The sequence below is a fragment of the Ursus maritimus genome, unplaced genomic scaffold (assembly GCF_017311325.1).
Source record: "Ursus maritimus isolate PB19 unplaced genomic scaffold, ASM1731132v1 scaffold_7, whole genome shotgun sequence".
In the NCBI taxonomy this organism is placed as follows: Eukaryota; Metazoa; Chordata; class Mammalia; order Carnivora; family Ursidae; genus Ursus; species Ursus maritimus.
This window is the reverse complement of record NW_024426885.1, coordinates 13575102-13601992: the sequence shown is the minus strand read 5'-3', so window position 1 is coordinate 13601992 and position 26891 is coordinate 13575102. Positions and strand designations below refer to the sequence as shown.

General features: G+C 39.4%; 1 protein-coding gene across 1 annotated transcript in view; it reads right to left on the bottom strand.

Annotated features, from left to right (window-relative positions):
* PDZD8 (PDZ domain containing 8) overlaps positions 1 to 26477 on the bottom strand; it is an 83111-nt gene extending 56634 nt beyond the window's left edge. Inside the window, 3 exon segments of the mRNA XM_008686802.2 lie at positions 628 to 753; positions 25401 to 25740; positions 25743 to 26477. Coding sequence (XP_008685024.2) covers positions 628 to 753; positions 25401 to 25740; positions 25743 to 26253 — 977 coding nt within the window. The 5' untranslated portion in view covers positions 26254 to 26477.
* Positions 26478 to 26891: the final 414 nt, after the last annotated feature.

Here is a 26891-nt window from a genome sequence, read left to right as displayed (position 1 = left end):
AGCAAGGATTTGGGTCTATATTCTAGTAATGGGGAAGCCATTTAAGAATTTTAAGCAGGAAAGTGACAAGAAGATTAGCATTTTAAAAAGCACATTCTGGGCGTTATATCGGTAACCAGTATTAGGAGAAAAGTAAGGAGGTTAGTATAATAGGTAGTTTAAGCAAGATATGAACACAGTTTAGACTACAGGGCAGGCAAAGTAAAATAAGGAGGCTGGGCAAGATTATTTCTGAGATCTCTTTCAGCTCTAAAATTTTAAGAATCACAGGGCTTTCTAAGTCTGCTTTTGCAACTTTCCAGGGTATTTCCAATTATCACATACAAGTCTCAAAAATGTTATACCCTAAATAGCTCCCCAGTAGTTAGTAAATTAGAAATATGCCAACAGAGCATCAAGCATCTAAAAAGTCTGAGAATTACTGAATGATCCTATCAGAATATTTTCTAAAATACAGTTTATATTTTTTGCAAGCTGGAAAGGACTAGTTTTATGAAATTTATGATTAAAGATTTACAGATCATGCGTAATAAATTAACACAAAGGGGGAACAAACACAAATATGCTTAAATATATTTTCACTGCACTTTCTTTCCCATTGTAGCAATAATTAAACAAAGAACATACCTGCTACATTCTAACAATGTAACTTTAAGGCGGCCTTCAGTAAGCGCCCATTGTTGTATATGGATATGCTCTTCTTCATCTTCCTCAAATCCTTGTGAAGTTTGGAATGGAAAAAACGGCTTAAACCTGAGAAAAGTAAAGATAAGTCTAAATTTTTGGACAATAAACACCACAGTTTAAAGAGTAATAACAAAAACTACCTGTAGGAAAGCAACATAAAACGAAAACCTAATACTGCATGAGCCCTAAAAATCCGAAGCTTATCATACTCCCCTACAACTAGCAGCAGATGGTGTCTTCTCTGCGGCACCCAGACTTCCTGGGTCTTTTTTGCCATGCCCTCATTGACAAGGCAGGACACTCAGAAGAAAAAGAAAATCTAAAAACCACCATTAGACCCTGAAACTTGGAGGTGGGGTGGGGGCAGGGCAGCAACTCTTTGTGGATCAGATGGGAAGAGTGTTTCTATAGAAGAAGATCAAAATTCAGAATGCACTGTTCCTGGAAACAATAGAATTCATAGTAATTAGTAACATGATAATGATTAATAATAACAACAATTAATGGTAGCAAAGGTATTCATCAGAACTGTCTACTATTTGCCAGGCAGTGTGTTAAGAGCTTTCCAAGCTTTCTCTTATGTAATATTCACAACCCTGAGAGGGTGATAGAACTAGCTTCCCTTTCCAGATGAGAATAGTGAGCCTCATAAGTTAAAGGATTTGTTCAATGTTACACGGTGGCTGGCAAAACTAGAATTCAAGCTAGTCTGACGACATCAAAGCCCAAACACTTCAGTTACCTATGAATAATTCAGGCCTGAATGTGCTTATTCTTTAATACTCTGGTTTTCATGGAGAAGCTTGTGCTGAGTTATGAACTGTAGGCTTTAAAACCTTTAATTTGAAACACAATCCATAACTCCTTCATTAAAGCAAAGGACAAGGAAAATGAAGAGAAAATTGGGCTCAGGGGCCTATAGTTTTCAATTCACCTTACACACTGTGTCACCAGACACGGCAGCTTCAATGGCTTCTCACCAACTACACACAAAAACAGACTGTCAAAAGTTCTTTGTTTCACATCTAAGGTCCACCATAATTAATCTTTCCAATGGCATTGATCCTTATCAGAAACCTTCCTATCGAGAAAGCGTAGTCACCTCATGTACCCTGAAGATACCATGCACGTTCCTGCTTTCCAGGCCTTTTGAACTAACTGAATGTTTTCCCTACGTCTCAAAGCCTAGCCAAATCCTAAATGCTTTCCGTAATTGGCTTTAGGTCCTAGATCACAGCAGAGCACACACACTGCTTTCACTTTTCTTTATTTTGCAGTCACTTAAATTGCTGTGCATTTATGCTTTGAAATCTCAAATGCGGCCTGGTCTCACACTGTTTGTACCCCTCATGCAAACCATCAGGACTCAACTATGTGTTGAGCTGATTTATAAAAACTCACACTAAAAATGAAATAAACATTTAGAATATATGAATAGCCCACTGCAGTTTATACTGAAAGATATTGATAGAGGGGGAGAAATACTGTTTTACGGTTTCCCAATGAACAGGATCAAAGGAAAAACTTTTTAGGGAAAGATAAGTAGGTATACAAACAATGTTCAGTGCTTTCCTCCAGCTTCTGAATTAAGGGGAAGGCAGAAAGTCCTCCTCAGTGCCTTAATTTGCATTTTAAGTCATTTGATTCAAAAGGGCACCAAATTTTTGAAAGGACAAAAAATTAGGAACTAAATCTATTATGTTAATACATTATTGTAGCTGAGTACTTTCAACACACAAGTCTTACGGCTCCCGTAGAACACATCACTGTCACTCCATAAAACATTACAAAGATCACTATACTATACACAACCATCATTGACTATAACAATTCAGCTAAATCACAGCTGCTCTATCAATCAACTTTTGTCATATATAAACTTAAAATTCAATAAAAACATTTCCCACAGGTGTGTGACTTCAGTGTTCTACGGAATAAAATCTAACTTGGTTTATTAATGCTCCTAGCAGTGTTTGCTAAAAGTGTTTATGCACAAAAGTTACACTAAAATCACAAACTGAACTCCGTTTAAAAATAACACACTAAACAGTGGGATAAAGCTATTTGTTCACCAAGCTAATAAATAAAATCCATACATTCACATTCTCTCAGGCCCCTTGGTTTTCAAAATTTTTAAGTCCAAGGCTTTAAGTATCCCCAAACCCATAAAGAAATCTAAACAATACAGCAGTTAACCCCTTCCTTTTACCTTCCCATCCTACATTATCCTTCTTCAGAATTCATGAACCTTTTCTTCTGTTAACCTATCAACTTAAAAATGTCACTCTTTTCTCATTCGAGTTCCCTGAACAAGCTACTTGTACTTCCTCCTGCAGAAGCCTTAAAAAGCCAACCCAGAAAGATCAACTTCTGAAATGACAGCATGAAGAGCTCCGCTGATCCCCTCTGCAATAAAACTGGTGGGAATTATTAAAATAAAAACAAAACCAGAAAGAAAACACGTAAAGCCTATGAAATGTCCCTAAGGATAAAGAGCAAATGAAGGAAATTTTTTTTTAAATTATTAGTTTTTTTTATTTTCTCTTCTTTATGATTTTTTCTTTTATTTTTTAAATGATTTTTTATTATGTTAGTCACCATACAGTACATCCCCGGTTTCCAATGTAAGGCTCGATGATTCATTAGTTGCGTATAACACCCAGTGCACCATGCAATACGTGCCCTCCTTACTACCCATCCCCAGCTTATCCCATTCCCCCACCCTCCTCCCCTCTGAAGTCCTCAGTTTGTTTCTCATAGTCCATAGTCTCTCATGTTTCATTCCCCCTTCTGATTACCCCCCTTTCTTTATCCCTTTCTTCCCCTACCGATCATCCTAGTTCTTATGTTCCATAGATGAGAGAAATCATATGATAGTTGTCTTTCTCTGCTTGACTTATTTCACTTAGCATTATCTCCTCCAGTGCCGTCCATGTTGTAGCAAATGTTGAGAACTCGTTCTTTCTGATAGCTGAGTAATATTCCATTGTATATATGGACCACAACTTCTTAATCCAGTCATCTGTTGAAGGGCATCTCGGCTCCTTCCACGATTTAGCTATTGTGGACATTGCTGCTATGAACATTGGGGTGCATATGGCCCTTCTCTTCACTACGTCTGTATCTTTGGGGTAAACACCCAGTAGTGCAATGGCTGGATCATAGGGTAGCTCAATTTTTAACTTTTTAAGGGACCTTCACACTGTTTTCCAGAGTGGTTGTACCAACTTGCATTCCCACCAACAATGTAGGAGGGATCCCCTTTCTCCACATCCTCTCCAACAATTGTTGTTTCTTGCCTTGTCAATTTTTGCCATTCTAACTGGCGTAAGGTGGTATCTCAGTGTGGTTTTGATTTGAATTTCCCTGATGGCTAATGATTTTGAACATTTTTTCATGTGTCTGTTAGCCATTTGTATGTCTTCATTGGAAAAGTGTCTGTTCATATCTTCTGCCCATTTTTTGATTTATTTGTTTCTCGTGTATTGAGTTTGAGAAGTTCTTTGTAGATCTTGGATACCAGGCTTAATGAAGGAACTTCTATTCAAGAAAATCTACAAAAATTTGGTAAGAAAGGTGTGAGTCTCTGGTGCCTAAACCAAAACCACTTCCTCCCACAAGCTCAGCAAGGAAGAGATTCCACACTCGACTGCTGCAGCCAAGAATACAAGCGGTCTCACCTCCAGCTCCCAGTCAAAGGGAGTCACAGTACTGAGACTTCCTCAGAGGAGCAGGACAGCAATGTTTCTCATCCAGCCTTCTGCTACCTAGTACTGAGGCTAAATTCCAGGCAGGCACAGTCAAGAGATGGGCGCTCCCTTCCTTGACCCTGCCCCCATCTGTGGAATGGAGATTTCACATTGGGCACAGTGCCCTGGTCATCTTTGCTCTGGCTCAGGACACAACGGTTATATGCCAAGAGAGGCAAGCCTGAAGTACCTCAGGCTGCAGCCACCCTCTCCCCCACCTTGCACCCAGCTTCTAGAGTGGGGGTGTCACTCACAGAGAAGTCTGCCATTGTTCCACGCCCAGCTCCAGAGCCCTGGCTCAAAATTTTTGCTAAGGCGGCTGGAAAGGGAAAGACATGCCATGAAAAAAGCTCCTGATCTCTTCCCAAAGGAACTAACTTCATTTACCATAGAATATGGAGCTCAAACCTAAGTGTGCTCTTAAGAACAATGGAGGTTGTGACGTCAGGCAACTGGAAGGAGATTCTTGGATTTAATGAAGATACAGCCTATAATAAAGGCTGCCTAGTTTACAAGAAATAAGAGAGCTGGGTGATCTCTCCTGGGGTCAGAACAAATATCAAACACAGACCTCAGAAATGATTCCTTCAAAGCCACAATTTGACTGGATTAGATGGTAGAACAATACATGCCCCAGGGTACTGGTGAAAACAATAGGCACAATGGGGGTAGAGGGTAGACTTCCTAAAACAACCCAGGCAATCACTAAAAAACAAATAAACCCTGGGAAGGGTGACCAGTGCTCAAAGTTGCTACAATATTATCTAAAATATATGATTTCCAACAAAAATTATGAAGCATGCAAAGAATCAGGAAAGCAGAATTCTTTCTGACCCATAAAACAGAAAGCAGGCAACACAAACTGCCAGCGAGAATGACCAGGTGTTGGAGTTAACAGAAAAGGACTTTAAAATAGCCATTACAAATATGTTCACAAAAAATTTTAATAGCACAATTAAAGAGGTAAAGGGAGGTATTATGCCAATGTCACATCAAATAGAGAATATCAATAAAAATATAGGAATTAAGTATATTTAAAAAAATGTAGGAATTCCAGAGCTGAAAACAAGTAACTGAAATACATTCACCAAAAGGGCTCTCAACCATAAATACGAACTGGCAGAAGGAGTGAAATTGAAGATAGAGCAACAGAGGTTATGTAAGCCAAAGAACAAAGAGAAAAAATAAAGAAAAATGAACAAAGCCTTAGAGAAATGTGGGAGATCATTAAGTACACCAACACACACATAATGGGAGTGCCAAAGGGAGGGAAAGTGAGGAGAGGGGGAGAGGGAGGGGACAGGAAAAAATAGTGAAAGAAGTAATAGAGGCAGGCAGTAAGCTCTAAAGCCACAATCATATGATTCCATTCATATGAAAATCCGGAATAGAGAAATCTACAGAGACAGAAAGTACATTAGTACTTAGGGTTGGGGTACCAGGAGGGTTAGGAGGAGGACAGCTGAAGGGTAGGGGGTTTTCTTTTTCGAGGTGATAAAACAGCTCTAAGAGGGACGGTGGTGATGGTTGTATGTATCTGTCAATATACTAAAAATCATTAAATTGTAAGCTTTAAATAGGTGAATTTTATGGAATATGAATTATACCTGAATAAAACTGTTAAAAAAGTCCCAACCCAGTTACCCAGAAAGAATTTCTCTTATTGTTGCTTTGATATGTAAATGCTTGCTTAGAATTATCTGATTAAATAAGAAACAAAAGCATAAATGACAGCTCCGTTAAAATAACTTATAGCCCCTTTCAAGGCTTATGAAAAACAAAGATTTATTAAACAGTTACCATACCAGCTACTGTCTAAACGCCTCATTTGTTCACTTAATCCTTACCATCACCCCAAAACTGGGCATTAGCAGGTCTAAGCAGGTCTTAGAGGTCTCACAAATACTATACACTGAAGCCAAAACTGAAACTTATATTAGTCTGCAAACTTATATTAGGGCTGCTGAAACAGAATATCACAAAATGTGTGGCTTAAAAAACAGAAATTTATTTTCTCACAGTTCTGGAGGCTGGAAGTCAAGATTAAGGTACCAAGAGGTTTGATTTCTGGTGAGGCCTCTCTCCTTGGCTTGCAGACAGGCACCTTCTTCCTGTGTCCTCTCATGGCTTTTTCTCTCTGCACATACACTCCCGATGTTTCTTCCTCTTCTTATAAAGGACACTGGTCCTACTGGATTAAGGCTCCATCCTTATGGCCTCACTTAACCTAATTACCTCATGAAAGGCCCTACCTCAAACACCATTACGCTGAGGGTTAGGGCTTCAACATACAAATCTGGGGGAACACAATTCAGTCGACAACAGAACTCAAATGTAACTCCAGAGCCTGGTCTATAGTCCCTGAGGTTGATTTGATTGCCACCCAGTTTTCTGCAGGAATAATGCACTAAACCTGGACTGAAGGTACCCAGCAAAGACACTCATGGTTTCACATATATTATTGTTCTTGATCCATAAAGTAACATGGTGAAACACAGGTGCAAATCATTTTTTCATTTCACACAGAAAAGGAAACAAGTTCAGAAGAAAACAAACAGACTGCTGGAGACTGCATCCTTTATTAAAAAGTTGCATGAAGGGGTGCCTGGGTGGCACAGTCGTTAAGCGTCTGCCTTCGGCTCAGGGTGTGATCCCGGCGTTCTGGGATCGAGCCCTGCATCAGGCTCCTCCGCTGGAAGCCTGCTTCTTCCTCTCCCACTCCCCCTGCTTGTGTTCCCTCTCTCGCTGGCTATCTCTCTCTGTCAAATAAATAAATAAAATCTTTAAAAAAAAGTTACATGAAAATAAATGCCAGCAAAATGAGGGCATAAAGCAAGAAATAAGAAAGTGATCCAGAAAACAGTGGATCCAAGTCCAGGAAAACAATGATATCCTACACCCAAAAGACAGGTAAGTGACAAGCCAAGAGAAGCCTGGTATGGAACAGGTGAAGAAGGCTCCAAGAAGATCTCTAGGAAATAAGGGGAACTGACAAGATAGGCAGAAGGAATGAGAAGGGAGAGGTTAATTTTTCATTTAAATCTTGAAAATTTGGTAAAGGCAATTAGGTAAAAAAGAATTCAAATTTGATTATAGGGATATACTGCTTTGAATGGCACAAAGATTTTGAAATTGGAATACAGTGAAGGAAACTTAAATCTGGGTATTAGGTAGCTCTACAATAAGGAAAAATCATACAGACATAGTAACAATGTAAACACATAGACCAAAGAAGACAACTCTGAACAGAACATAAATGTTATCAATTATATATAAATAAGCATGTAGTTCAATTTATGAATTGAAAACAATGATCATAACTAGATTAGGAGCGGCACCTGAGTGGCTCAGTCAGTTAAATGTCTGCCTTCAGCTCACATCATAATCCCAGAGTCCTGGGATTGAGCCCCGCATCGCACTCCCCGCTCAACGAGGAGGCTGTTTCTCCTTCTCCCTCTCACTGCAGCTCCCCCTACTTGTGCTATGTCAAACAAATAAATAAAATCTTTAAAAAAACAAAAAAACTAGATTAGAAGGCAGAGGGAAGGTGAGAGAGGGCATCACCTAACTAAATCCTTACCTACCTCAGAAAGAAGTTAATCAATAGACAATGTCTGAAATTGTTAAATCAAGAACCTCCATATAACATTGTTGAGCAATACAGAGGTAACACCATAATCAATTAGCAAAGTTAACTTTACCGAGTATTTACTATATACAAAGTATTACATTTATTAATTTTTAAACAATTCTATGAGATGAGCACCATAATTCCCCCATTTTGTAGATGAGGAAATGGAGACCCAGTAGTTAAACAGCTTGCTCAAGGTTATACACCTAGTAAGCAGTGTAGCCAAAATAAGAATCTAAGCAGTCAGGCTCCCAAATCTGTGTTCTTAATCAGTACCTCTTAAAAGCTGTTAAAAACGGAAAGTTACAAATGGTTGCTTCTGAAAAGTCTGACTTAGGTGAGGAAAGTAGAGGATTTTGGGAAGTGACTGCTGACTTTCATTTAAGTCCTTCTGTTATATTTGATTTTTTATTTGATTTTTAAATTATGTACATTAACTAAAATGAAAGACAATACCAAATGCTGGAGAAGATGTGAAACTGCTAGTGTAGACTATTAGAACTACTTTGAAAACCGTGGCAATATTTACTAAACCTGAAAAGATACATAACCTGTGACCCAGCAAACCTACTCCTAGATATATCCAACAGAAATGCCCACAAATGTATAAGAATATTCTTAACAGTGCTATCCAACGGTTCATCAACAACAGAAGGGATAACTGAGGTACACAGTGGAATACTCCACAGCAAACACAATGAACTATATCCATACACAATGACATGGATTAATTTCACAAAGGTACTGCTGAGCTACATGAAGAATCTAGAAAAACAATGAGTGCATACAGTACGGCTCAATTTATATAAAGTTCAAAAACAGATAAAATAATAAAAACCAACCCCAAAGCAATGGCGATAGAAGCCAAGATAGTAGCTACTCTTAGGCAGAGCAGGGAGGGTAGTGAATGGATGGCATATGAAGGACTTCTTGACCACTGGTAATATTCTATTTGCTTGCTCTGAACGCTCTTCTGTTCACTTTGTAAATATGCACTGAACTGAATTTTATAATTAGTGCACATTTTAAGGGGTGAGTTGTATTTCTGTAAAAGTTTAAAAGAAATACCATGTTTAATTTAAAAATGTACATTACTTTGGTAACATTTTAAAAATATACAGTATTTAAATTTTACACCTACGAGAGAAGCCAAGCCTTCTTCTCGTATGTGGATCTGAATCTTTTTTAATGTCTAAAATAGGTTTTTTCTCTAAGATGTTTCTTCAAGAATGCTCTATAAGCACCCTGAATGCCAGCTGGTGACATCTCCATCACATGGCAGCAGTAAAACTGTTTGCAAACACTGTGATCTTTAGAGAAAGAGGGTTTACTACAAACCCAATATAAAAATAGAGTCTGAGGTCTAAATCTACTCTTGACTTCAGCATGGGCTTGTGTGTCTTTGCCAAAGTAATAAATCTGCTCAAGTTTTCAGCTCAATAAAAGGGAAACCTTACTAACAATTAGAGCAAGTAAAAAAAAAAAAGGCACAGCTGTTTCACTGCACTGCATACCTTTATCTCCAGGAATACTCAGGCAGAAGTTGGATGAGACTTTGTCAAGGAGGGAGGGTGTCTTGAAAACAACACAGAAGTTAGAATCATACAATCCCAACTCCTAGGGATTTGTTTCAAAATGATCAGGGGAGGGGAGTGTGGGGAGACAGAGATGGTCAAAAGTGGCCATAAGTTAACGACTGTCTGCTATGGATTATGGGGGTTTACTGAACTCTTAACTTCTGAGTAAGTTTGAAATTTTCCATAACGAAGAATTAGAAGAGGTTTTTCTGCATACTAAAACTTCAGTTCTCTCTTCGTATCTCCTTTCTCTTCTATACTTTCTTTAGCAACATCACTTGCTCTCACTGTTTCCGCAAGTTATATATATTGATGCCCAAAAGTAAATTAGACACCTTTTCTTCAAACTTGCTCCTCTTCTATTTTCTTACTGGCACTGTGGATTTCATAGACACTCGGGAACCTGCAGTTATATTTTACTCTTTCCCTTCTCACAGCTAATCAGTTCCACCTCTGTTCCCCTCTACTGCACTACTACGATGTCTCTTCCACTATTGCTTTTTGTTGCCCACTGGCCTGGCTCAGAATTTCACTGGTTACTTAGAAGGTTGCGATTTCTGAAATTAGGCTTCCTCTTCTTAAAAAAGAGTATTTTTAAAATCCAAAACAAAAGCCTGCTGTTTCTTTAAATAAAAAGCTACCTCATAGGACTGTTACAAAGACTTAGGGAGTTCATACATGTGAAACACCTAGCGGAGTTCCTGCCTGGCATGTAATGGACACATAAATTCTGGTTTTCTTCAAAGTCTTATTAAACTGGCTTCTCCTTTGCCTCACTGAATCCCTATAACCATATAATGTCCTGATTCAGTTCCTTTGCTATTTCTCCCACCAACACTATACTTCTATCCCATCTCCCTGTGTCTAAAGATAAACTATCCTTTAACTGGTCAGCTCAAATGTCATCTCATCCCTCTCCACAAATGTGCTTACTTGAGAACAGAGAGACCAAAGTTAGGTATTCGGAGACTATAGTCTTTGTTCGGGCTCAGGAATACAAACAACACTATATCCTGCCTAAGGAAGAGAGTAGAACAAGCAGTTCTCAAGAGGCAGTTGGGAGTTCTGTGTGGTTTTTGCCTTTCAGTCTGACAGTCTTGGCTTTCTCACATTAGGAACTAAAAAATCTAAGTGTGCTCCGAATTCTCCTAAACCAAATACCTAAACTAGATAAAGCAGGGGTGATTATTTTCAAAATGTTTCTTCATTTATCATTTTTCAGAGGTATCTTAGTATTCCTTTAAATAATGAGTTCCCCTGCTGCATTTAAGTATGATTACAGAACCTCAATTGGCCATAACTTTTCTGGAGCACATTATTATACAAAGTATGGAACACTAACAGAAAACTACATACAAGCTAGAGAGAAAACAAAGTATGAGTGGTTCAAAATCTCTTAATTTTCTATATTAGTAAACCATGAAACTAAGTTGCAAATTTTCAATTTTACTTAAACAATTTGATATTACATTAAAAAGACAATTCATGCACCAAACTCCTCCATGTTTACCAAGATGAGTACTGCTATATTATTTCTCCTGAGAGACTGTTCGCCTGCTAACCGCTGTGATCCCATAACTAGTCCCCCATGGTAAGCTCCTTCCACCATTCAAATTCTACTTCAAAGTCACCTCCTCTCTGTAAACTGTCCCCTCCACCTGGTATCACTTCCTCACCTGTTTTCTAAAAGCACTTACACACACTTCTATTATGCACTAATCACCCTGTTTACCTGTCGATTTCTCTCTAGCTCTCCCTCACACCGCCCCCTCCTCCCAACTAAATCGTGAGTTGCCTCAAGAAAAGAAACATACATGATAGCTGTTGGAGAGTAGTTGGTAAGAGCGACTCTGGAGCTTGAACAGCTTGGCTTGGAATCCTGTTCTGCCACTTCCTAGCAACATAACCTTGGGTATACTCTGACTTTAAGCCTCAGTTTCCTCATATGAAAAAGGAGCATAATAATTACACCCAGCTGAGAGAGCTGTTTTAAGGATTATGTGAAATAATAAAAAGCATTTAGCATCCCTTACTCCTCAGCTTCTTTTTGACAAGGCAGTTTAAGGCAGTGTTCAGCACATAGGTTTTAGAGTCAGTGCTTGGTTTTGAATTTTGGTTCTTACATCTGCTAGCTTTAAGACCTCGGACAAGCGATTTCAACTTTGAGAACCTCAGTTTCTTCATTTGTAAAAGTAAGATAGTAATTATTATCTATCTTACAGGGTTATTGTAAGGATTAGATGAGAAGGTTCACATAAAGCATTAGGCACAGGGAGGTGCTCTAGAAATATTTCCCATCAAACTTCCTATTTATCTATTTTAAGTTTGGTCTCCTAGAGACACCACAGAGCAAACTCCTTCCCTTCCACAAAGAACCATTTCAGGAGATGGCCTTCACCAAGTATGATGTTCAATGTCATAGCTGTTGGCCTTCCTTGGATTTTAGATTCCACATGGCCATGATTTCAGTCATCATACTAGTTGATTTTTTAAAAATTGTGTTCTTTCTGAGGATATCAACTCGCAAGTGCAGGGAAACTAATAATGGCCAGTATGCCTCCCTACCTTAGGTGTTACTTTTCTACCTCTGCAACATTAAGCTTTTTAACTAAAGCATATATTAAAGCTGAATATAGTGACACTGACTTATGGAAACCTATGGAGAATTGTTCTATTTATGGAATTCCTGGGTGTGTACCATGCTGACAGAGTCTATACTTGGGAAAGCAATTTTAATTCCTGTACTTGTAAGGAGAAAAAAGTACCCATGAATAGTTATGAAACTAATAAGAATAAGGACAAAAAACATGGTTACAGAAACTTCTCCCCGAGCATCCACCTACCCTCTACTTAATATGAAACAGTCACTTTTATCCAAGCTCCTAATTCTGCATAGAAGAATCAAGATCTAAAATGCTTCACAATATTCTGATGTGGCTTTATATACACACTGAACAAAAGAGTGATAACAGAGGTTGCAGGTCCCTCATAATGGAACTCACCTTTGAGTTCAATGTTAACTGATATCCTATGCACCGGAGAGATACAGTATCAAATGAGATGAGCCACTCAGGCAACCAAAGTAATCCTTTTGACCATGTCTGATAAATCTCCTATCTTTTTATGTTCATCACAACTCACATGGGAGGGTCCCTTACCACAGCCTATGATCAATAAAATTGAAATTCTCAGCTTTCACAAAGCTGGGGAAGAAAAGGCAGAACCATGAGAACTGTCCTCAAATCCAAACTCCTACTCCTCTCTACCAGCTGCCCCAACAGACAACTTTGAATAAAAGAATACAAAAATCACTACTTTATTGATTTCTAGCACATCTGTGAAGGATATAATACTTTCATTTACATCCTTGATTCTCATGGCTCATAACAATGTGTAGCATTGTAAGTCTTATTTACATATGAAGAAACTAAGGATGAGGAAGTTCAAGTGGCTTTCATAATCAGAACTGCCACGGATCCACTCAAACCTGTGCTCCATACAACACCAAGATGTAAATACTACAAATCAATTGAAAATAATGTATGTATGTAATGCTCATTAAAGCTGATTCAGAAAGGAGGCAACAGGGGTACCTCCTTCCCATATGGTAAAAATAAATGAGATTAGATAAGCAGTTCTCAAATATTTTGTTCAAAGGACCCCTACACATTTTAAAAAATTAAGGAATCCAAAGACTAATTGTTTATGTGGTTTATACACACATTTACCACATTACAGATTAAAAATAACACTTTTAGGGGCACCTAGGTGGCTCAGGTGGTGACCATGATTCTGGTCCTGGGATCAAGTCCCCCCCACCCCAGCTTCCTGCTCACCAGGGAGTCTGCTTCTTCCTCTCCCTCTGCCTCCCCTCCCTTGTGCATGCTCTCTCAAATAAATAAATAGAATCTTTAAAAAATAACACTTTTATTTTTATTTAAAGATTCTATTTATTTATTCGACAGAGAGAGAGAGAAAGAGGGAGCGCCCGTGCGCGTGCACAAGCAGGGGAGGGGCAGGCAGAAAGAGAGGGAGAAGCAGGCTCCCTGCAGAGCAGGGAGCCAGACGCAGGGCTGGATCCCAGGACCCCGGGATCATGACCTGAGCTGAAGGCAGACGCTTAACCAACTAAGCCACCCAGGTGCCCCCCAAAAAACACTATTTTAAATACAAGAATACATATTCCATTTGCTGTCTGGGTGATGATGTCATCATATATTACATAACTCCTGGAAAACACCATTGTACTCTTGTGAAAGAATGACACTGAAAAAGGCAAGTAGCATTTTTCTATTATTATGAGAATGGTTTTGACATGGCAGACCCCTACTGCAAGGTTCTTGGAGATCCAAAGTGGTCCCTAAGCCACACTCTGAAAACCACTTAAGTTAGAAGGTTAACAGCTATCATGGCAATTCTTAAATTCTAACCCACTATTTTACTTTAAGTACATTGTTTCTCAGTACTAGACTAAAAAAAAAAATCTCGAAGGAAGGGCTGTTTTATTTATTCCCTCTTACCACTAATTCTCTTTACAGAGTATAGTGCCCTGGACAAAGATGGTACCTAACACTTACGGAGTAAACTGACTCTCTTCTGAAGTCTAATGGATGGGGAAAGAGAAAACATATTAAAGCAAAATTATCACTTCCCTACTATGGTGAAGACATAAACAATGAAGTATATAATACAGATGTCTGATATTAAGCCAGTCAGATGTATCAAATAGACAAAAACTCCATTCAAGACATGAAGGAACAGCAAAAGATCTGAACAAGAGAAATGAGGAGAAAAGGTAATACTTTAAGGTTATGTAAGTGCCCAGCTTTCTCCTAATTTTTTCTCTATCCAAATAAAAGTAGCAAAGCATATTCTGGAACAGAAATGGCTTTAATATTATCTGTATCTCTGCTTCTCTTACCTAAAGTTGGAACTTATTAAATTTTTACTTAAGTATTTTTAAGATGATTTGTACTTGCATATTTGAGAGAAATCCCTACATAAGACCGCTGCAGAAATAACAGGTAAGTGAATAATAATGCCACCTCATAATTACAAAATCCCTTTTTCTAAGAAATTTTAAAAGTCTAATTTTTATTTCATTCAGTCTTAAAAATAACAAGTTGCATGACTTGCCTAAAAATACACTAAATCAACAAATCGATAATTCCAGAAGTAAAAGAGAAATTCCTGGTCATCTAATCCTATTGTTTCAAGACAAAGAGGCTGAGTTACTTTCAAGTGAAACCATTAAAAGCAGAGAGTATCCCCAAGGCTCCAGCAATTATTACCACAGAGTCTGGTCTAATAAATGCTTGTTGCCTGGCATGATTCTCGGAATAACAAGTCCAAATCCTCAATCTATAGCACTAAAAAATCCAAACATTTTGAATAATTTAATCAAATATTTTAAATAAACAATTTGCTAAAAATTGGCCTGTAATTTAGACAAATTATATTCATGGACTTTATTACAGACTAAGACTGTCGTGAATTTTCCCCTTAAACTTGACTAATTTCAAAATGCCTGAACTAAATACAATCTGTACTATATGCCACTCCAGTAATTAGTAAATGAAGGACACTTAGTTTGCTACAAACATTTAAATTCTTCCCATGTCAGAAGTTGGCGCTTTAGTCCTGTTTAAAACCCAGAGTTAAATACTGAGAACTAATGACCTTTCCAAATATTAAAACAGACCAGACATCACCTGTCCTAAATCTTACAGAATATTATACTTATAGTAAGAACAAAATGAGGTTTTCAGTGCATTATAAAAATGATTACCATATAGTGAAATTAGCTATAATAGAATGGCTCTTACTTCAGCCAGAGCAAGTTTCACAGAACTAAAAGCTCTGAATTGTTTACTTGCTTGACCAAATAACTAAGGTAGCAAGACTGTGTAGTCAGCAACCACAATCATCCTTAGTAATGAGCAGGAGTATAATCAAGTATATATGAAAGACTATTGTGTGAAAAGGACAGTAAGCATATAACACAAACACCAGATGCACTATTTAGTAGATATTGATGTCTGCACGAAATGGCTGTATCTAAGAACAGAACACAGTTATTTTTTAAAATATAGATTTTTGTAGCCAGCTACTAAACAGAAATATGTCCTCATTATTATTATTTAAGGTTTTACAGCAAAAAACAATAGTCACTTTTAACTGCAGACTATACAGGTAGGATATGGGAGTTGATCCTACAAGAAACAACATTTCCAAACATACTGAGGACACAAATATGTGTTTAACTGGTAATGTACCTTACCGCTGAACCAAGTATGCATACAGATACTTAGTACAAAGGAAAAAGCCCAACCAAAACATTTTTACTGTGCTAATCATAGTATTCTTGTTTGTTTTTTAAGTAGACTTCACGCCCATTGTAGAGCCCAATACCGGGCTTGGACTCAGGACCCTGAGATCAAGACCTGAGCTGAGATCAAGAGTCAGATGCTCAACCAACAGAGCCACCCAGCCGCCCCCCTAGTATTCTTGTTTTTAGGTACATACCAACAAGAACTAATCATGCTGGGCAGTGGGACATTTTCTAGCTCTTTTCTCAAAGCTATGCAAACCAAAGCACAGACATCTCAGTACTCTACCCACCATATCATCACCTCCATTTTCCCAACAATACATGAAGAATTCATGGGCATAAATACCCAATGTGCTGATTAGAGAAGAAAGAAATACATGTACTAAAGCATTCTGCTGGTTTCATGAAAACTGGTGATTATGCACCAGACCAGTGAAAATTAGTTTTACTGTTATTCTACATCAGTCCAAGGAAAGGATCATCTACAGTTTCTCTATACTGACCTTTCCTAAGAACATGAAATTAAAAGCCACAGCTTCTGGAGTGTCAGAGAAGGCTGCAAACACATTCGTGTTTTGTTTTTGTGGAAATGAGAGGAGAGCTGGTGCCCCTAAGGTGGCCAACAGACCTTAACTCAGCATTGTGAACTGCTGGAGACTTAAAATCAGCATAATTTGTGTGTGTGTGTGTGTGTGTGTGTGTGTGTGTATAAAGAAAGGGATGAGGCACTCCTCTTCAACAGTGATTTTACAATCAGAATTAGGTTACGTATCAGCAGCCTGTGTTTATAATAACGACCTTCCATCATTTAAAGAAAAGGTTAAAATATGTTCTGTACCTCTGTTTATGAAATTCAAATAGAGAGCTCATTAGACGGAATTCAAAATTCCAGCACTTCAGTTACATAGCTGAGTTCACTTTGTGAAAATATATCAAGCATACACTTAGGATTTGGGCAGTTTCTATGTACACAGGCACAGACACACATATACACACACACGCACACATATATATGTCAATAAAAAGTTTATACAAAAAAATAGTTCTGGCATTTAAAGGGCTAACGTGCTTTTTCATATAGGATAGTCAAAAGATGGTATTTCAGCAGGGACATGAAAATGATGGTGTGAGCTCTTTGGCTATCTGTGGGAAAAACATTCCTAAAGAAAAACTAGGAAAGCCCTTGTGATGGTCGTACGCATGGAGTGTGAGAACAGCCAGGAGGCTGGAACAGACTAAGCGAAAGGAAGAGTTATAGAAGATAAGGTCAAAGCTGGAGATGCGGCCAGGCGTGAAAAAAAGTGGTGAATGAGTTCGACCCATACAAACTGCCAGGAGGGATATCTGTATTACTCTCAGAAACCAATCTGCAGGGTCACATTTATAATATACTCCCCCATTTTACTGTTAAGGAAAGAGGGAGAGATGATGGGAGAAGGAGGAGGAGAGGAAGAGAGAGGAACCTCCTCAGCAGGCAAGAGGCCTGAGTATGTGTCTGAGCAGAGAGGTGTACACGCCAAACTTAGCATGGACTATATTGGGGGATGAAATTAAAAGGGAGAGAAGTACATTTTCAACTTCTTTATGTTCCTAAATACTATCTGAGCATTTGCAAAAACTATAGCAAACAAAACCCAAAAAAACAGCCTGAAGAAACATTGGAAGAAAAAAACCTAATATCTACAAAGATATAGGTAGAAGGATGTTTATGGTATCATTATTTATAGTAGTTAGAAAAATGAAAGAATCAATAAGGAATTGGTTCACTTACAGTACTTCTGAAAAATGTAATTCTAAGAACCTGTTAAAACAAATGAAGTAGGTATATTTAGAAAAGCCAAGATAAAGTTAAAAAAAAAAAAGGCAAGATGCTAAGAATGGGATGATCCTGTTTTTACTAATAAAAAATTAGAATATATTTAAGAAAAAGTATAGAAGAATAGTCCCTGAATTTAACCATTTTAAGATATTACAGTAGGTTTTTCACTTTGATATCTCATATTTTCTATGTGAATTTTTACAATGAGCTTATCATTCCTTTAAAAGGGTAAACAAATTTAATGTGTCACCTAGCAAATGTCTGACATATCTTGAGTAAAATGTCTGACAGATGTAGGATATTCAATAAATGTGTATATTCAATTAGTTACTAAAGGGAAGATATGTTTATTCAGTGGATATCATATATGTGACATTTAATACCTCCAATCAGATGGATATGATTTCCATTTCCATTTTACAGATACGGAAACTGAGACTAGGGAAGATAAGGCCTCTTGTTCAAGGGCTCTTGCTTGGGAGAGTGCTAAAGTCTACCCCAAAGCTCTACTGACTAGAATAGACAATTTAAATACTCCTCTATAGCCTCAACCCAAAAGAATAAGATAATTCCAATAGGAGTGACAGTCTCTTTAGCACCTGCAGTTCCACTCATCTGAAATAATTAACACGTACTCCATTTTCTCTGGTACAAGTACACTAAGTATGTAGTTTTATGCAAGTCTAAGCAATTTGGCAAGAAACATTTTCGAACTAAACTTCTGTAAAACTTGTACTAATAACTAGGTAGTTGCTTTACAACTTTCAGTGAGGTATGATGTGCTCTGATGCCATGCCAAGTGTCGGGAGGTCCTATGACTCTAGAAATGGAACAAAGGGATTTAATAGCACTTGTTTCCTGGTGACACTGTTCTGAGAAAATAGAGAATTTGATAGGAAGAAATGTCAGGTCAATATTTAACTTCTAAACATGGTATTGAGTGGAAGGAACTCTAACTTTACATGTCAAATATTCTTACTGAACAACTGATTCAAAAAGCCTCAGACTGCTATAGAGAATCTTACTAAGGGGGGCGGGGGGAGAGACTGGTTAGTCTTCCTTAGAGATTTTTTGGAATGCCTGAGCCATATGAGTCCTGTATAGCTTCTAAGAAGGCCAACAAAATTATTAAAGTGCTTAATATTTAACCATGTTAGTTTTATGGCAACAAAGTTGTATCCTTCTGTCTGTGCTTATTACTCAACCTGGAGTCTAAGCACCCTAGACAGGTTTTGAGGGGACTATAAATTTCATGAAATTACATGAAATTTTGTTTATGCATTTTTCTGCAGAGAGCCACAGTTCTCATTAGCTTTCCAAAATCCAAAAAGATAAAACCCTCAAAAAACAGGCTTAAAAGTACCTTTCAACATATATGTACATCTGCTCTTTTTTTTGTAGGCATTTAAGCATAGTTTTTATCTTGTTTTTTTTTAGGGTTTTTTTTGTTTAAACGTTTAGAGCAAAATTTTTTTTACAAAGGGCCAGGTAGTAAGTATTTTAGAATCTGTGGGTGCGTATGATCTGTCTCATATTCTTCTTCTTTGAGCAACTTTAAATGTAAAGTTTAAAAATGTAAAAATCATTCTTAACTGAAGGGACTAACACCAGCTTGTTTTAAAGTAACAGTTGGTTTACCTCTACAGAAATAACACAGCATGAGCTTTGGGAGCCCAGACTCTTTTTTTGAGAAAGTCACTAACCCCGTCTAAGTCTCAAGTTGCCACATCTGTAAAAATGAGATACTAAACTCTCTCACACAGTAGTTTTAACTATTGAGGCAGCAGGTGTACAGAACTGCCCACACAGTCCCTGGCATACAGTTAGCAAACTGATTTTATTATCCTTGCCTGTGCCTCATATGATAAATCATTAGTGATATTTATAAATATTAAGTGTTTGATCAGCAGGTATGCTCCTCCCATACAATCTACTTTATAATGATCTGCTTTGGCTATTTCTAGGAACTAACTGGGGTTTTCCTGGACAGCCAGCAGACATGCACGTTACTCATGAGAATCTAACAGTCTCTTCATAATTACTCCTCTCCCTTCAATGTGTGAATCCAATTTCTAGAAAAAAGATTTAATTTATCAATATGTTATTTTCCATCTAAGTATTAGAAATGCCCAAAATCACAGTAATTCAAAAAAGCTTAAGAAAATCCAGCCTGAAAGAAGTAAAACCAGCATTAATGGGAGCACACTTAGGTGTACCAAGGACCTAAGGTCACAAAATACTATACAACATAGTCATCAGCAGAGATACTGATATCTCCTCTTCCTGTTCCTCACAAAACGGAAGGTCTCAAATATATCCAAGGTTCCATTATAATGAGCTTCAATTGTTCTGTTTTCTCCAGAAAGACTAACCAGCTTAAGAGCATGAACTATACTATAACCATTTTTATCCTTCACCATACCTACCATAACACTAGGTATGCTAGTCTTCAGGAAACAGTTATTAACAGAAAATAAGTATTTTAAAAATGATTTTATTTATCTAAGACAATGATCTTTCAATTCTGTTTATATAGATATTCATTTGAGCAGCAGGAAAATCAAAGCACAAGAGGTAAAAAAAATTAGCTACTACTACTACTCCAGAACAGCTACAGTGATACAACAGTGTCCTTGTCTGTACTCTCCCAAAGTATCAAAGGTTATGTTTCCTACTAACATTAGTAAGTAAAACTATGATTCCTACAATCACTAAGGATTTTGGAAACTACTGTAAAATATTTTTCAGCCTAAGACACTTTTTTAAAGTTGTCCATATAAAGTGTATGAAAAGTAAGTGAATAAACACAGTACTTGACACTTGGAAATGATTTTGTCAGCTTTCAGAATATTTACTTTGAAAGTTTTAAAGACATGATTACTCAAACCATCTTTACAGGGTGCCTGGGTGGTGTGGTTGGTTAAGTGTCTGACTCTTGGTTTCAGCTCAGGTCCCGATCTCAGGGTCATGAGATCAAGTGTTGGGTTGGGCTCGCACTCAGCGTGGAGTGTGCTTGAGATTCTCTCTCCCTCTCCCTCTGCCCCTCCCACTCGTGTGCTTACACTCTCTCTAAAATAAATAAATCTTTAAAAAAAAAACTTTACCTCAAATAATCAGTAAAATGAAAAAGCTATAAGTAATGGTAAGAGTAAATGTTTTTCCTTCCTCATCTCAGAAGACAAAAACAAACAAACAAACAAAAACAATTCAATTACAAACCACATTACAGAGCATGAGGCTTTCCAGACCAAGCCTAATTTAGTTCTCTTAAATTAATGGTATACTTAGAGAAGATATAGGTAAATAAAAAACGCTAAAAAGCTCTACCTAACTAAATACAGCTCAGTCCTTGCTTTTGGTGGGACAGTGGTCTTCCTTGATCCTCTAGTCGGTAGGAGTATTTGAAAAATTTCCAAAAATGTATAGCACAAGGCTTTTTAGGAGTAAAGGAACAGAACAGTTATGACAAAAACAGCCATGTTCACAGGATATTACATGAACCTGAAGAGTGAAGTTTTTCCCAGATATTTGTTTCACATGCACTCATCAAATTCAAATATCAACAAGTAGATGTCTCCTTATTTGTAGATCAGAGAAGTATGCGCTTACATAGTTAATGACCCACTTCACACTAAAGCAAAAATCCACCACACTCAAGTGAAAAACAGCCACTAGGTACTTACTATCACTGTACTGAGAATGGAAAATGTTTCAAGGGATTTTTTAAAAATTCAACATTATACCGAAGTCTTTTATAAAATAAAACTGCTCAATGAAAGTCTCTTGAAAGATAATAATATTTAAAGAAGGCTAATAATTACCGGCCTTTACTATTCAGCTATTTATTCTTCCCATTTTCACTGATTAGCAACAGTGTTACTCCCTATTTAGGAAGGATCTCAAATTCACGCTAGGCCAGACAACTACCATTAGCAAGTAGGTGGGGACTATAAACTATGCCTAAGAACTTCCTGCAGCTGCTACCAGACCTCTCTCTCCATCCTGTTATTGCTATAAGGAATGCAGGCCTGGTGCAACAAGATCTTCAAACGTCTCCTAAGAGAAGGCAGAAATCCAAATCATGCAAAATCTTCCCTTTTTAAATACTGGCAATTAAGAAACAACAACAACAAAAATACCGTGAGGCCGAATAAAAAGTACCTGCAAACTGAATTTGGCCTTCCAGTATGCAACCAATGCTAAAACACAGCAATAACAGTCTAGAAAGAGAAGCATCAAGAATCTCAAGTATCCGACTCCTAAATTCTAAACTCCCCCGGACTATAACTTAGATTTCACGAGGAAGATGGATTCTCCATGTAGTCACAAATATTAGTGGCAATCTTTCTTTCCTGAAGACTAATTTTTGGGTTAATTAAAAACAACAACAACAACTTGGTACCCCCCCAACACTAGGACTTTAATTTACTATTTTAAAGTATATACTTTAGGGAAAAAATTCAAAACAACATTTAAGGGAGATGAACTTAGAATTACATTAGTAAAACTAAATTATAATATGTAGAAAATGTGTACGTATTATAACTCATTTTTAAAAAATATTATAAAGTTTACAAACTACGTTATTTGGGTAAAATGAGATGTTAATCATCACAATCCTTAGAAAGCAACCACTTGAACTCCTTTGAATCTCTAGATGAGACGTTAGGAACTGGCATTCCTCACAGGCTACCTTCACTTCAGCAACACGAAATGGAAAAACAAATAAAGGGTGGGGAGAAGTGACAACAATGCTAATTGGCAAGGTATTTCTGTTATATAATAATTAAAGTGCCAAAGGATCCTAAGACTCAATACAATTTTCTTTACTGCTTTAGCTCTAAGTAGATTAGATGGCTAAAAAGGATAAACTAGCAGACCTTCTATTTGGAAACAAAATCTGCTGGATTAAAAAAGAAATACTATGTGGGGCAGCAACCAAAGATTTAACCTTTAAAGGATCTGCTCTCAAAATTTCCAATTTAAGAAAAAAAATCTTCAGTTACACTCTTCTCAGAGTTCTCAGTTGATCTGCAAAGGTGCCTCCATATATATGTTACATTGATATCATACTTTAAAAAACAAAAAACAAAACCTTAAGAACAAGATGACAGAGTTGAAGGAAAAAAGGTAGCTCTGGCTTTATCAGGGCTGGATTTCACTACAGAACAGCTGTGTGACTTTAAGTTATTTAACTACTCTGAGCACTACTCCTTCATCTATATAAAAGGGTAAACAATAGCTACTTTAATTCTCATTATGAGAATTGTGATACATCTTAAATGTACTTTAACTCATTCTCTTAACCGAAATCTGAATTCGCTCCACAATATCAGTAGCTTAAAATACTTCTGGCAGAACAGCTACATAGACAAGAGAACTCAACACTTCCTGGAGCAGCCCATTTCATCCTCACACGTCTATTATTTTCTTTTACTTAACTAAAATCAGCTGCCACTACTTCAACCCTCCATCAATCAATCACATTCTAGTTAAATCATATTAAGTACTGCTAATTGAGTTCTCATTAAACTTTAGGCTCCACATGGTTGAGGCTGTTCAGTACTGAAGCCCCAACACTTAAACTATAATAAGCACATAGCAGGTGTACAACAAACATTTGCAGATTAAGTGATAAGCTGTTAGTATTTACTGATTTACCACCGAAACGCCCTCTAATATAAAGAGCACAAACCTGTATATTTCTGGAGGTGACCGTTTAATGTGTAAAGTTTAAAACTGGAACCAGACACCTGCTACGTTTTTTTAAAAAAAATCCCTTCAGATATAGCAAATGAAAGCAATTTTGTTGTACTTTAAATGGTGATGCTATTCAAAGATACAGATGATAAAGTTCCTTCAAAGCAATAAAACCTACTAATGTCTCCATAACTGCTATTCATAATTTCCTTCCAATTTAACTGAATTCCAAGTCTACATTAAAAAAAACAAAACAAAAAACACAAAAAACCCCTCAAAATGATATGCAACCTCACGGCCACTGGCTATTCTGCAAATAACCCCCAAATAATACCTTAGTCAAATTTTATTACCTGAAAGTTACCAAGAAAACAGCAGCATACCAAAATCTGTTAACTTTTTTCCATTACTTTCTTAGCAACACACTGCTATAAACAAACATCTCACTGGTTAAATAACAGAACTCATTTATAATTTAGTCACTTACATTCCAAAGCTTAAAGAGTAGTTTTCATAAAGTATGTTCTACTTCACAGAATGGGAAATCAAACACAGTGAACAACCAGTTCACCACTCTCTGCAAATCTATGGAAATATATCCATTATAAAATAAATTTCTCCTGCCATTCAACAGTTTTAAGCTGTCACTCTATGCTATTAGCCTAAACAAAACATAATTAGTAAGGCATATCTGCCACATACACAAGTCAATAATCCATCACAAACCCAAACAAAATATCCCTGGATTACCTGGGTCACTGTTGCTTGACACTTTGGTAGAAAATCAGCGGTCTAGAAATATGCAACTAGAGGGCACTAGGTAAGGCAAATACCAGACTGACACAGTTTTATAAGGAAGGACAAAATCCAAGAGTCAAACATTTTAATGAACAGAAATTTAGAGGACAAAAAGTGACATAAAAAATTCAGCTGATTTCGAAGAAACAGCCATCTATGACCCTTTCCACTTCCAACAAGTCAGACGAAAGTAGATGAAGCCTCTATCCCTACAAAACTTCCTTTCCCCTTCCACTTCTTCTATGATATTAAAAAAAAAAAACACCAAGAACAAAAAACCCTTGCCCATTAATCAAAACAGTGTACTATGTAAAATTAAGCTACATACAGAAGAGCTTTAAAAAGTTAAAATCACTATCATTAAAATTCCATCTGCAGGGCGATCTCAGGTACTGTGTGAGAAACTTGCAGCCAGCGTTGACACATTAGGAGCAGAATCTAGGTCTGTGCTACAGAACCTCAATGGGGAAGATGACATTAACACAAAATCTACAGAGAACTACAATATGTATAGGCTCCCAACTGGTTTTCCATTTGCTGTGGGAAAGTATTCCTTTAGAACAGATACTACTACATGTCTGCCCTGAAAGTTGCCAAAGCGCCACTGCAAAACTGGCCTGCAGTTGCAAAATACAACAGCCTCGGGCTATCCGCACACTTCTTTCTCACGCCTGTACTTTGGGTCCAGGAACAATTTCTCAATGGGGTCAAGGTGATGCTGCAAAACCGCCCTCAATGCCGCAACCACAAACAGGAACAGTTTCTCACCAGTCCCCAAGCCGACTCCTGGGCATTAGGGGTACTGCCCTTCCATTTTCAACATGCGGCTCCTACCCACGCTGACAGCACCCTGAGTGCACACAAACACGCGAGAAGGCTTCTGGCTCATACTGATGCCCTCTGGAAGCAAAGAATGTGTGCACTACTCGCCTTCCTCCAGGGTCCTGTCCGGCCAGGGTTGGGGAGATGCCCGGAAAAGCAGGGGCTGGGGCTGAGCCTCTGCCCTTCCCATTCCAAGCAGGCAGCCGCATCGCGCCCAGGCCCGGATTCCCGGCAGCTAGGCCCCCGCGCCTGCGGGGTATCTTTTCCCCACCTCCCTCCCTCTCACCTGATCTTGTAACTCGGGAGAGTGTGCTTGCGCTTAATGATTTTCTTGAGCTGGTTGACGATGATGGAGGTGAGCTGGGGCATAGGCCGCCCTTCAAACTGGGAGCGCACCTCAAAGTCGATCAGCGGGTCCTCCACGAAGGAGAAGAACCAGTGGGTGAAGGGCACGCGAGTGAAGACGAAGCGCAGCCTCCCCACCACTCGGGACAGCTTGACGAACAGGTAGGCGGACTTGCCGAAGACCAAGTCCACGTCGATGGCCAGGTGGAAGCCCCCGTTGTACTCCACCTCCGCCTCGAAGGCCAGCTCCTCGGGGGAGGTGGCGGGCAGCGTCTCCCCCCGCTGGCCGAGGGCACCACCGGCCGGAGGAGCCGGATGGTCTTGATGAAGGGCACGGTCTCGCCCAGGAACACGTCCCGCAGGCTCAGCCCCTCCAGCAGGCGTCCGGCCGTCTTGGTCTGCAGCAGCTCCTCGAACTCCACCTTGATCTTCTTGGTGACCCAGCGGCGAGCCAGCGCGGTGTCCCGCAGCTCCCGGAACAGGAACAGGATGGTGGCGTTGAGGAAGTAGCAGGTCTCCCGCGTCGGCGGGGCGGGGGTCTCAGGGGCCGGGGCCGGGGTCGCGCCGCCCTCGGGGGGCCCGCTGGAGGGCTCCTCAGTCCCGCCGCCGCCATAAAGGTACTCTCTCAGGGCCAGGCCCGGCACCGGCTTGATGTAGCGGAAGCCGTCGCCCTCGCGGGCCGCCTCGTCCGGCGGCGGCTCGGGCTGTTTGCGGTACAGCAGCAAGAACTGGGTGAGGAGCGTGAGGAAGGAGCCCAGCACGGCCGACGCCAGAATCATGAGCAGGAGCCCCATCCCGGCACCGCCTCCGCCCGAGCCGCCCGGGCCCCTGCTCCCGCGCCCACAGCGCCGCTCTCTTCACGTCGCCGCCCCCGCTGCCTCCATCTTGAGGACATCGGGCGGCGGGGTTGGGGCGAGCGGCTCCCTGGGCCTCGTCCGGCGGCTCCGGCAGGCGCGGTGCGGCGCCTGAGCCTGCAGCGGCCCGCGACTCCTCAGACGCTCCCGGAGGCAGCTGCTGTGGCGGCGGCGGCGGGGCGGAGGGGGCGGAACGACACTCCCTCCGGCCTGTGCTCATTGGACGAAAGGCGCGTTACGTCAGGGGCGTGCTCGCTCCCGGCGGTGTCGCCTGGCACCAGGCGCCGGGGCGCGCGTACGCGGGTCCTTCTTCACCTCCCGGGCGCCCTTCCAGCCCCGCCCCCCACGCCAGCATTCCATTTCCCCGCGGTCCACGTGGCTGTCACTTCTGGAGCCGCGGAGGGGATTCGGGGAGATAACTGGGGCCACTGTTGGAGGATAAGGAGGCCAGGCGTAGATGGCTTGGCGCGTTCTTGATCCCGGTCCTCCCGTTACCTTCTGATGCGCCCATCCCCACCCCGCTTTGGCCGCGGTCGGTGCTTGTTACCTCTGCTGCAGTGTGGTTCTTCCACTCGCGC